Source organism: Manacus vitellinus, unplaced genomic scaffold (genome assembly GCF_001715985.3).
Source record: "Manacus vitellinus isolate BGI_N305 unplaced genomic scaffold, ASM171598v3 scaffold_2_pilon, whole genome shotgun sequence".
Taxonomy (NCBI): domain Eukaryota; kingdom Metazoa; phylum Chordata; class Aves; order Passeriformes; family Pipridae; genus Manacus; species Manacus vitellinus.
Genome location: NW_021940208.1, coordinates 46,703,143 through 46,716,827, shown reverse-complemented (window position 1 = coordinate 46,716,827; position 13,685 = coordinate 46,703,143). Strand labels below are relative to the sequence as shown.

The 13,685-nt window shown below is 39.5% G+C and overlaps 1 protein-coding gene across 1 annotated transcript in view; it reads right to left on the bottom strand.

The window, feature by feature from the left end:
- Positions 1–397: 397 nt before the first annotated feature.
- The window catches only part of HS6ST3 (heparan sulfate 6-O-sulfotransferase 3), a 281,868-nt gene continuing 268,580 nt past the window's right edge, over positions 398–13,685 (bottom strand). Inside the window, 1 exon segment of the mRNA XM_018070978.2 lies at positions 398–2,914. Coding sequence (XP_017926467.2) covers positions 2,209–2,914 — 706 coding nt within the window. The 3' untranslated portion in view covers positions 398–2,208.

The window sequence follows — 13,685 nt, the reverse complement described above, 5'->3', positions numbered from 1 at the left end:
CCAGCCCAGCCTAAAGCCCTGGTGCCAGCAGATAAGATGTCAGATCACTGTGAATTACCTGCACTGAGTTAAAGATGCAATAAAACTGGTCAGGCTTAGCTCTTCATGGCCTCACTGTCCTGCAGCCAGGACACCCAGAGTGAGCTTCAGTCCTTGACTGTAAAGATTTCAATTTAAATCTCTGAAGGCAGGTGACCATATATGAGTGAGGTGTCTGAGTGCCTCTTCCAAGCGACGGGGATCCCAGCAGTACCATTCGGGATGTCTTCTCTAAGGCAGACATCCCATGCTCAGATAGAAGAATAACAATCTGCAGCCCTGCATTTTCCCTTCTGAATGCACATGATCCACCAGTGGAACAGGTATAAGGGACCAAAACCCACCGCTACTCACCCCAAAAGTAGCACATTGACAATCAGATGTAAAGCAGTGTATTGCTAATGAACTACATTGATAATGAGGTATCATCCCAGTATGCCTCTTCACTTCTTCATGCTATTATGATACTTCATGTTTAATGTATTACTGTATGCATTAACTCTCAATGGGATCATTAGATTGTATTTTTGATATCCTGCATAGATAAGTAGCAAGAGCATTGTCGGAAGAAAAGAAGCTACAGCATGCACAAAAACCCCCCTAACTTAGAAATGAAGGAATCAATTTTCAAATTCAGCCTCTTTTTTATGTAATGCATTATTTTTTTAACCAACTGGATAGAAACCTCAAATTCTGCAAACAAATGAGAAGTGTGCATCCACATCAGGTACTCCAGTACTTCTAATTAGTAAATCTGTAAGGTAAAAGCCATTCATGCATGCAATAATATACTTTCAGCATCTCGATTTAGCAGCCACGTTGAGGCACTTAGAGAAATTTCCTCCTAATGCTTTACAGTTATGCTAGAAGAAGAAGGAAAAAGACTCTCAGAAGATCTATGTTACACAGGACCCTCTTTTTGAAATTTCACTGTTACAAATGAAAAAACATAAAATATTGGAATAAACAGATGCAGTTTAGCCATAAGAATGTAACACGTGGAGGAAGAACCCATTGAATATTTTTCTAGACAAGGAAGAAAAACAGATACAGATCTCTCATCGAGAAAACAATAAATTTACAAAGAATTTTCATACAGAGTAATAAATATCAAGACTTTCCACATATCCATTATGTATCCTATAAAAATGAAAGCTGCTTTTTTTAAAGCCACTACTGTAGTTAGAGAGAAAACCAATTTAAATTGTATTCACTTGGTATCAATGTATTTTAACAGACAATATCATAAACCTGCCTAACTTCACAGACAATATATTTCCAGGCTTTTACAGCAAATCTGGAAAATGTCACACTGATATTTAAGCTTTTCCTGCTCTCTCTTTCCTCTTCTCTGTAGTTTGCTTGATCTCTTTTGTGAATGTGAAGGCAGATTTCATTGCCTCCAGCCAGATTATCTCCATAATGTGTGCCCAGCTGCCACATGGACCTCATTTCTCAAGGCTTTGCCTTTGCCACATACACTCAGAAAGATGGCTGTTACCAGGCTGGGTTTGGTACTCTCAGAATCTGCAGAGAAATAAGCTAACCCCTTCACCACTTCACCTATAAACCATCTCTGCTTGCTGGCTAACAGAACAGAACAAGCAATGTCCCAATCCCACACTTTCTAGGTCTTTTTTATCATCTCACCAAATTCTTCCCTTAATTGAAACACAGCATGTAGAAGTTTGGAGGGCAAAGTGGGTACCTTCCTCCATTTCATTGACTAGAAAGTTATGCACTACAGTTGCAAGGAACAGTACCAAATAAACCAGCTCTCATGTCACAAAGGAGCCAAGCCAGGTATTTTTTCCCAATTTTTCATTCATGTCTGCACAAGTTTTAGTAGCTCAGATTGTATAGGGTACATCTGTTAATGCAAAGGATATAGCTCTCTCTTCAACCCGTCCTCGTAGCTTAGGGCTTTGAAGGAAGTCTTTTTGGACAGAGAATCTTATTCTACTGCCATTTAGGAACACTACTCAGTACCTATTGAGAAAACAATACATTTTCACTGGCAGAAACCAAAAAAAAAACTGAGACAAGGAGGGGTAGTTGTCAGACGAGGTCTCATTTACCAAAGCAGTAGGTCTTCCTTGGCTAATTCCCAGGTAGCCAAGTTGCACAAACTCTCTAATCCTCTCATTGGGTAGTCAAGGTGGAGGAGCATCACCACCTTGCGACCTGACTGTTATAATCTTCTGTAATGGCTACTTCTGCTGCCTCTTCCCTTGGCCACTGGTGAACTCTCTGCTCCCTCAGCAGTCGCCGCTCCTCTCGCCTCTTCAGCCGGTTTTTCTGATGCTCCTCTTGCTTGGAGTACTGGAAGCGCTGCAGGAACAGGTCCTTCGCATATTCATACAGCTGCATGTCCAAGAAATTCAGCTCCTCTATCCGTTGCCGCACATCCTCGCCAATGTCCACGTTGGAGGCCCGCGTAACATTGAACTGGGTGAATGGGGAAATGAATTTCAGGTTGAATGTTCTCTCAAAGAGATACTGTGTTTTCCTCTGAAATTCTGTCAGCCCAAAGAAGGCCATATTTTTCAGATTGTTCTTGGCGCTTTGGAGAAGAATCATATTTCTTTCACTCTCGTTCATAAAAGTCAGGTTGTAGCATCCCACCAGGCTGAGGTCTGCCAGCATGCGCACCTGGCGATTGTTGGCCAAGTTGTAGCTACAATCCATGAATTCCTGTAAACTGACTCCAGACCAGTCATCTCCTTCATAACAGGTAGGCAGCTCGTCTGGTGTTGGGCTTCTTCCATCGCACATATGAAGGGAAGTTTTCCACGTCGCACCCCTCTGGACATGCTTCCATTCACTCAAGTACCTTGACACTGGATCTCTCAGCATTGTGATGTAATAGAAATTTCTGAAATATATAATTAAACACAGTTTTAAGATTTCAGTAGATTTCACTATTCATTCTACAACAAAAACATTACCTGAGAGTGGCATCACACCCTTCACTTTTTCCAGTGTAATGTAGGCACTTTAAAGTGGCTACTTCTGAGACAGAAAAAGTTTCATAAATACCATGAATAAAGTGCAAGGCAAACTGTGAGAAAAATAAAAATATGAAAGGAAATAAGCAGTTATCAGAGAAACAGAATTACTTTGACCTATCACAGTTACTTTTTTCAGTCACAGTTACTTTGTGAAACCAATTAACTGAAATGTAGTCCCTTCTACTTTGAAGTGTTAACCCTCAGTAACAGTGGGAAAAGAGGTTGATATAATCTTGCCCCTTCTCTCCTGGACGGAGTCACATGTGTCACAAAATGCACAAGATAATAATCCATACTGCACTTCGTCACTATATAAGAAAAGCATGAGTAATTTCATGTGGATGGTGCAAGTGTGAAAAATAATACCATGTGGAAGACTGGCATGAGCCACCTACTTAAAAAAAACTCCATTATTAAGTGGGTTGGAGTGAAGATAATAAGAGACCCAAAATCCATTCATATGACTCAATTTTAGACAAGTGCTTGATTGAAATTAGTTATAATTGTGTAATACAAAAGTATTTGTTGGTGTAAAGACTATCATTATTCAACCTCACTGTCAAGACTACAAAAGAGACACCATGATATATTGATTTGGAATAGAGCAAATAACTACAGAACTCACATTGTTAGTTCATCTTTTAGCTATGAAATTCAGTTTGTACATCTATTTATGGCAAACTGAAAGGGACTGCAATCGAATATGCATCAAGGAGGCTTTCAGAGATTGAGTTTTTTTTACTGAGAAATGTTTTACTGAATAATAACTTCCCTGAACTATAAGGTGATATCATAAACACAAACCAAAAACAAAATACTCATGATTTCTGTCAGTTAAAATAACCAGAAGAAGATTCATGACTAAAATTAACACACAGTCTGGTTCAAAAATAGGCTCATGAGTTTGCATGACTCATTTGACTGCAAACAATACATTAATAAATCATGTGTCCTAAGATTTCTTAAGAAAAGTCTGATTTCAGTACTCTTTTTGAGCCTAGGGAAGGACAAAGGAAGTAAGCAGAAAGCAAGCTTGCTAAAACAAGTTACCCTGTGAACAAACCAACATTTTGAGAGAGCCATATAATAAAGAACTAGCTCCAATTAGATGAAAAATCTCAAAATTTGTAACAATCTCCAAGATGATTACTTTGCTTTTCCAGATAACACACACTTTCTGCCACTGAAGATTCACTACCTCCATAAACCCTAGGTTTGTCATAAAATATATATTTCCCTCCATATTCCTAAAAATGCAGATATATTTCCCAATGTAGACAAGGCAAAAGGCAACAGGTCTGAATGCTTTGTCCTTATTCATCCTGAGTTCTCCACCCACAGAATTTTCTGAAATAAGGTTGTGAGGCCAAACTATGGACTATGTTCTGCTGCAGGGTCATTTCCTGAGCTGCTATCTAATGGAAACAGCTGTTTCAAGAATTATTTCACAGCAGAAGCTTTACAGGTGGAAGGATTTAAACTAGGGAATGCCACGAACGTATTGTCATTATCACTTGCATTGGAAACCAAGATCTGTGTTAGCATCGAATGACACTCTGAAGGATGATACTTCCAAAATCATTTGGAGCTTGGGCTTTCTGACTGCTACTCACACATGACCAAAACGCACTTCAGCTGTTTTGATCCCCTTCAGTTACTTACACAGCCCACATCAACACTGAATCTAAGGATCCCACAACCATTCATAGACAGATATTTCTAAAATCCCTCTTCTAGTCTTGCAGAGTAGGAAGCACCAGGAATCCTCCTGTGTGCTCTGCAGAATAGTTCCACTATGAAAAGCACTGTCTTTGGGCACTTCAGGTACAGCTTTCTCTTCTCAGATTGGATGATCATCTCATCTTGGCTTTACACTGTATGTATGAGAGCACATTAAGAATTGCTTTCCAACTAATAGGACAAAAAGGGGGCACGTTTCACTAGTGTTGTGCAGATAAAATAGCCCATATCCCAAACACCCATCAACTCTGTGTAAGACACTGTTGCTGCAACATCCAGCAGGTACGGATAGGGTTGTGACCAAAAATGATTGAAGCTCCAAGGGAGCAGAAATGTAAAACAGTGGACAAAGACTCAGAGACAGTTGCCAGCATCTACATCAACAGAGATGTGGCATTGGCTCAGTCCTTGTATTGCCGCCCCTCCTCTATTCAGATAGTTTTGGATGTTAATATGTGGTAACAGATGGGTTTAGAAGTTGCTCTTGACAGTTATTTATACCCCTAATAATAGTTCTGTCTTTCCTCACCCATCTCTAGCAGTCACAGTCAGGCATGACTCAGAGCAACAACAATTAACAAAAATACCTCCTTTGCATCAATCATTTCCATTTCATCCCTGGACATGTAAATATGTTTGATGTACAATAAACAGGTCTATGAAGCAAATGCATGGAAATGAGAACAGTGCATCTTTGTATAACATCTGCAGCTTCCCTTCTGCAGACTGGGAGAGAAACTTCCGTCAGGCTGCTGTTGCTGCTCCTCCTTGTGACTACCTGACTTCTGCATCTGTTTTCACTGTCCTGATTAATCTCTTTCTGGTTTCTGCAGCTTTCATAGAGTTGCCTTCTTGTGCTATCCACTGAATGGCTTCTTTACCTGGTAGACAATCTTTAACAGCAGCTTGACACACATTTAGTTTCTGAGGCACTAATAGCTTATGCTACATTCACAATTCACAGCCTTCTGATTAATTTTCTGTTTGTGACTCTCTGTCACCCTTTTAACCAATCTGGAGTCGGAAGACCTTAGGATTTCTTCCATCTAATCCTGAGCACTGGTCAGACGACACTATTTTACATGCTACAGAGAAGACTGGGGGGATGCTGCACCACAGTTATGCACAAAGTTTTCTTTCATGGAAAAGGATATCATGTCTCTAGAATAATGATATAAGTAAAAATACATAGGTCGTGCACATTCGTTTCAGCTGGAAAATTATAAAAATTATCATAGGAAATTGTTTTCAAATGTTGACATTTATGGATTAAATACAGAACCATTTCAGAGCTCTCAGTGCCTTATACACAAGTGTTCAGTCACGCTAGGAATGGCTGAGGAGTCAGCTCATAATAAGGAAGAGTTCATAAAAATATGAAACTGAGTATGGTCTTCAGTCCGTCCTTTCTTCACTGTTTGGTAACATTGCATAAAGTTAGCTAAACAGTGAATATGCTTGAGCCACTCTGAATCTGGATGTGCACTTGTTCTCTTTGGTGCAAATGACACCCTTGCATCACCCATGCTCATGCTTACATGGCTATGTTAAACTTCATGGCTACCCACTGTGGGAAATTCTGAGTGAAATATTAAGTAATCACTTCTGTTACCCTGTCTGACAAAGCAAACTCATCACAGACTTACTGGCTTCATTTCAATGGACTCTCACCCTGGATTACTCAAACTACTGTCACAGACAGCCTCAGTGCTTAAAGGCTAGCCAAGAAGAATACACTGGCATATCAGTAAGAAGATATCTTACACAAAATATCACAAATTAATTTAAAACCCATGCAAATTATTTATATATGTACATATCTCTCAATAGATATATCTCAATATATGTATCAGCACATGCATGTGTATGTGTGTGTGTAAAAATTTACATTGAAATCTGGTCATAAGTTAGAGTTGTCAATGACAGAAAAATTATATTAAATGCATGTGTGTGTTTGCCAATGTATCTTGTGACTGTATAAACACATAGACATGTACAAACAGTTCAGATTACATTTCAAACACCAGCCCACTAGTCACAGTCACCTGAAAGGAAACTTTATATAACTTCATCAGGTTAAGCAATCTCCTTTTGAGCATGATGTATTGAAATTAATGGATTATTGAAGCTGTCACTATGGGATAGTTGATATTTTGGACAGGTGCTAAGCACTGTGATGGTCAGGGCAAGGGCCTGATGATTCATGCAAGGGCCCAAACAAGCACTGGCAGGAAGCATGGGCTGCACATTGCTGTTTACACTAGAATTATAAAGCACTTGGTAATTCCTAAGGCTCTAGTCCTACTTACATGAAATGCAATCTCTTCATTAGCATTAGGCAAAGAAAACCTTTAATTAATAGAACAGATAAAACAAGCTTCTAGCTATAACCTAAGAACATGTATTTCTTCTACATTATAAGGTATTTTAATATAAATACTCTAATCTTACATTAATCCTTCAATAGTATTGCTCTGGTTTAGAAATTAATTTCAGAGGAGCAGAGTCTGCTATTTAGCAGAGGTGATCCCAAGCCAGGGCATTTTGCCTCTTCTATCACCATGGAACAGATGTCCCAGCTGAGGGAGATTTACTAAATATGTGAAGCATCAACGCACATTGAGAACAAAAACATCCTGTAGGGCCTCCTGGGGAAGAAGGATGAATGGCTTCTTCATAAAAGGAGAAGAGTGCGCTCACAGCAGCTGATGCAGAGATGGAGGAATATTTGAGGTTGAGAAAAAGAGTCACCAGAGAATATTTTGGAAAACACTAACAGAGAGAAGAAAGGAAAACCAAAATGACTGAAAAATACAGGTGCATAAAACCATCCACATTCTGGTTCTTCCTGGTAGCAAGGCAAATAAAAGCCCTGGTCAAGTTTATGACCCAAGTGGAGACAAGAAGTTCACAGCTTTAATTGTGGAAGTGAATGTGCTAAAATTCCCAGCAAAAGCCATCCTGTCAGCATGCTTCTGGTAAAAACAGAGCTTGTGGCAAGATGAAGGGTTAATAAGGATCAGCATCATGTGAACAAAAGCCTTATGCCTCCCACTGTTATTCTGAAGCCCAAATTCTCAGAGGCAGTAAAAGAGTTAAGCAGCAATCAGCAACCTCTCTTCCTGCAAAGTATCGGCAGTATGGGTAATGGTAAAATGAAGAGGGTAAACAAATGAAACAAAAATGAAGATAATGCAACACCTGAACAATTAGGGAACAAGAGCATTCAACAATAATGACGGGGGAAGGTAGAAATCAAAGAAATATTGTTGGGCTGATCCAAACTGGTCAAAGTCATCCTAGTGAAATGCAGATGTATCATTTCAAGGCTGGCAGCCTTTTTGTGCAGAGTGTCACTACATCCATGTTGTGCTTAATTTACAGGTAAGCTGCCCAACATAAAAAGAACAGACTGTTTAATTCTTTTTCAGAACTACAGCACTGTAACAAAAAAGCTATGAAACAGCACAAACTATGTGCATGTCCATCTGGCTGCAGGAAGTATCAAACAGTTTATCCACCAAGCCAGACAGATAAATTCCAGCTGTCCCACAAACTTTGTAAAGGTGATGTAGCAACAGCACATAGGCTTCTTAAGCTTAGCATCTGTCACTGTGATGGAATGGTTTTCTAAGAGATCCTTTACCTAAGTTTCTGACCTTAATGCTATTAGCTGTCCTTTCAGGTTTTCACGGTTTCTTTCCATGTCTTTTACTGAAAGAACAGCCATCACTGTTAAAAAGTTAATGATTGTCTCCTCTTACCACATGCATCACCTATTCAGCATATAGAAAAACCACTTAATTGGCTGTTTTCTCAGGGGATTGGAGCACCCACCTCTTCTGCTTTTTTTACCTAGGATGATGAGCACTGTACTTACTCAGTGGCTGTAATGTCCTATAGACACTTAATTTGTGATAAAGGAGAACTTATCATTGACTTCTGTAGAGTTAAATAAAAGGAAAACTAAATTAAATTAAAATAAAATAAAATAAAATAAACCAACTTGTATTTTGAGGTACAAAATATAAAATTTTAGACATGCCTCATTATTCCTCTGAGATTTTGTCCTATAGCTCTGAATCCAACTACAATAAAAACTGGTTACTGTTTCCTACTTCCAAGTTGGCCATGAGCCAAGTTGGTTAACTTTACTTTTCATTATCCCAGTGACATGATGTGCAGCTAAATCAGTATGATATCCCTGCTCAGAGAAGGGACTAGATACTACTTTCAGGGTAAGATATCCAAATGCAGTGGTCTACACATAAGCTACACATCTAGGCAAGCTCTGAAACCAGCAGGGAGCTGCTCAATACAGGCAGTGGTTTGTGTTTGGAGAGTGACGCAGCAGGCCATGGTAGGCGCCAGCTCTGGCATGAGCTGCATCACTTTAGAGGCTCCCTATGCATTGCACTGTGTACCTTGATCACAATGGGAGCTTGCTTAATTGCTAACCTGGAGATGTCTGTGTTATAGGCACCTATATACACATATCTCTGTCTGTAAGGTGACCCCCATGCCTGGAGTCAGAGTCCTTGCCTGAAGGGATGTATTCACAGAATGCAAACTTCAGGCCAGTATCAAAAAGCATCCAGCAACATAACATTTTGTAGTGAGTGAGAAGCAACTACAGAGGACATCCATTTCATGACTTTTTGTATCTATAATACATCTACCAGTCATGTTATAATGTCTTTCTAAGCATGCTTTTAGAGTTAGAGCATCCCCCAAAGTAAACCGAAGTTTTTAAGTTTTGTATTGTTTCACACAAATCTCCAAGCCAGCAGTCAGAAAAACAGTCTATTATAATTTTGTTGTCCTTACTGATATATCAGTATATCAGTGTGACAGAGGGAGGGCTTGGAGTCAGACAGCTGAGATTCTATTTCTGGTTCTGGTAAATAAAGGTGGTTGCTCGGGAAGTTATTTGTGATGACACAGCCTGTTAAAGGCAAGAAAAATGTGCTGTTTGGGCACTGGGAAGCACTTAAGAAATGTGAAACCTTATATTTTCTTGCATGTTAGGAGGAATACTCCCTGTCACCAACTTGAATTTCTTTTACAGTAATTCGCTGCTTTCATTATAAAACTCCAACTTTTTCTGTTTAGAAATTGCAAGCCCTTTACAAATATCCTCTGAAATATCAGAATAAATTCTGTATCCATGCTATCAGAAAAACCGCAGGAAAGCTTTATAGCACTATTTTTTTTATTTTTTTTTTTTTGCATGGTTGTTGATCAGAAGATTAGTGTCCTACACCTGATCAAAGAATGAGAGATGACAAGGAGTGTCTTTAGAGATCAGTCACTCTGACATCAAACAACTTTTAACAGTAATGATTTTGGGCAATCTAGAAGAGTAGAAGAAACAGAGCGAACCTGTAGCAACAGAAATGCTGCAGGTAGAACACTAGGAATTTTTTCACCTAAAGAGTCTAATTTTCCTTGATTTGAAGCTAGAACAAATTCAACAATGGTGTAGAGCCATACAAGATACAAATAGAGTGGGATACTAGGTAAACTGTTTGAACATAGCACTGGTTTAGATTCATACTATATTGGAAAAAGGATGACTTTCAAAGTCCAGCACTACATCTGTATTGCAAACAATGATAAAAACCACAGTTGTGGTGATTCTAATTTTTATTTTTAAGGTAATGGATAATCCTGAAAATAATAATCACATTCTTGACATATCACATTGCCACATACCCTTCAAAATCATCAGTGAAAATGGATCTTGGGATCTACTGTTGCAAAAGGAAAGTGGGAGTGTTGAGACTTGTTTGTTGACTTAGAAGAATATAAACTTGTGAGGATGCAGATTTTAATGAAGTATTTCAAAGATGCGTCTAAGACATTAGGTGGAGATGGGAAACTGCAGCCTTCCAGTATCTAAGAGAGGTCAGTGAGAAGACAGAGCCAGGCTTTTCACTGATGTGCACAGTGGGATAGCTAATGAGAGACAATGGTCATGAATTGAAAAAGGGGAGGATACAAGGGACACAATTTTCATTACGAGAACAAGTAAGCATAGGAAATCTTTGTCAGAAGCACCTCTGCATCCTCCATCCTTGCAGGTCTTGAAGACCCAACTGGACAGAGCCCTTAGCAACCCCATCTGTGCTCAGTGGTGACCATGCTCTGAGCAGAGAGCTGGACTGTAGACCTCCTGAGGACCCTTCCTGCCCCAGGGTTTCTCTGACTCTGGATGACAGTGCAAAGTCTGCTGTCACCAAATATACAGTCCTGTCAGACAACATATTAAACCAGAAAAACTCGTCAACTAGATCATCCCCATTCTCCCTTGTTCTTTTCTGGCTACCCTAGGCAGGCCATCGGGGACGTGTTTTGCCGTTTAAGAGATTGGGATTTTTTAATATGATTTTAACTAGGACTATAACACTCTGAATCAGCACACTCTGAATTACTGAGCAACTTCATGAATATTTATTTCAATGACACGTTCTTCAATATAGAGTCTCTAAAAAGTGGAGAGGACAGCGCAGCTACTACATGTCCCTAAAGAAATTAATTCCATTCACAGGTATAAATTCTGGATTTTGAACAGTTCTCAACTTTCATTTTACAAAGCTGAACTAGTTGCTACTGTCTCCTCTGATAAGACAAGCCCGACAAACCAAAAGTGACCACTGCAGTCCCCAAAACCCTTGGGTCATGCTTAGATTGTTCCATTCAGAGATGCACCCTAAGTTTTCCAACATCTCAGTTTTCCATGCTAGCTTTTGATAGGGAGCTTACAAAAGTAAGAAGCTCATGACATTGGTTCTGATTTTTGATGATCCAAGAAGTCCTTTCCTGGCATTTGAACTTGCACGACTTCAAATATCACTATACATGGCTAGAATTGGGGAAATTTCACAAGGCCGTAGAGGTGTCTTGTACAACAAATATTTTGTATCTCTACTGACAGTGTATTCTCTGATACACCCTAACATAGCATTTGTTTTTTTATGGGGCCACATAAGTCTGGAAACTCATACTCTGTTGCAAGCTAATATGGTCTAATGGAAGGTGTCCCTGCCCATGGTGGGGGGCTTGGAACTAGATGGTCTTTAAGGTCCCTTCCAACCCAAACCATTTGACTGATAAGCACTCAGTTGATAGAGGAAATCTGCTTCTGCTGGCTTGAGATGCATGACCATGCACTTTGAACTACCAAACTTCATTCTACCTGTTTTTCTGAAATCCTCAAGGTCATTAAGCAAATTCCATTAACGTACTTCAGCTTTTAGTGACAACATCATTAATGAAAACATGAAATAGGATCAGAGCTAAAATCGGCCCTCGTTAACCTCCCTTTAAACCAGAAAGTTCCTCTTTCAGCACATGCCATTTTGTTATCAGCTTCCTGTTCACCAGAAAATTCTCATGCTCACCCTCACATTTTCTGGCTTGTATAATGACTTTGCAGATGTTGGTCTATCTACTGCTCTATCTACTTTATTGAATGTGAATCTCCCTTCTCCTATCAGAGATAAATGCTGGATATTTACATGTCACAGGCCAGAGGCTGAGAATGGTGGCTCCAGCTTTGCTGCATGTGAGAGCACAGAAGATGGTTAAGATGGGGAAATGACAATTTATTTCAGAGAGAAGGAGTCTGAAATAGAAATGTACAGATGAGGTGATTTGATAGAAATACAAATCTGCCTCTGTCCATCAAACAAGCTTGATACAAATCATAAATCATTTCTTGATGAGACACAAATCTAACAAAGTTCCATCCAGAGATTTTTGTTCTTTGCCTAAATTATATCAAGCTCAGTTGTTCTAAGTATTCCTTAAATTGCTGAAAGGACTGAAGTAGCAAGAGGCTTGCTGAAAGAAATATAAATACAAAATGCAATAATAATTCAAACAATAAGAATTTCTTTGTTCTATCAAGCACATACATAACAAAAACCTTGTACACTGTAAGAAACAGCGTGTGAGCACGCACAGGAGGAAATACTATTCAAAAGCAATAGATATGCAGTCTTATAATATTCTTTAAAGATATGCAAGGCATTTGTGCCAGGGAGAAGAATAAATCCTTTGTGGCCAGGACTGGCAAGGGAGGAATCCATTGCTCACATCGCCCCCATTCTATCTCATCACTATTGTGCAGAGATAATTGCTGTGTCTCAAAAGAACTGTGTAAATCTGGGGTACATATGACATCTTTAATCAAAAATGTTGTTTCTTTTGTCTCTGCCTTTGCTGTGCCACTGCACAGAAGAAAAAATGAAATAAGGGTGTATTTGCACTACTGTACTACCTGCCTCCTTCCAGAGCTGCCTCTAGCCCCAGCTTGGGGACGAAGTACTGAACTTGTCTTTCTCAGAGAGATGTACAGGGGAAAGGAGCTTAGGTGATGACCCACAGCATGAAGTGGCAGCAGAAACAAGGGCTGGTCAGAGAAAAGAAAGGTGATGACAGGCAAGGAACAAGAGAGGAGCAAACCTGGAGGCAGTGTTGCACAAGGGACCTACAGTTCAACCTTGTTTAGCCAATAAAGCCTCCAAGGGTAACAGAAAATCCTTTGGGAAAGGACCTTCCTGAAAAGGTCTGATGCCTGTAACCACAGGTAACAGCTTAGTATAGCAGGATTCATGACATCCCTCATGCACACAGGACAAACCACAAAACCTTCCTCACGATCAGGTCACAGTCTCTGAGCAGTTGCCAACAAGGTTAAAACAAATCCCTGTTTCAGGAGAAGCCTCCATGGGGCAAGTTACTGCTTGTGTGACTGACCATTCAGTGCAAAAAGATGGGGATGCAGAACTCCTACCTATTTGGTAACTTAAACAACATAAGGCCTTTTGTAATGGTTATAAAGAAAAAAAATACCTACATACTTTTATGCAGAATTGTGAGAGACCTTTT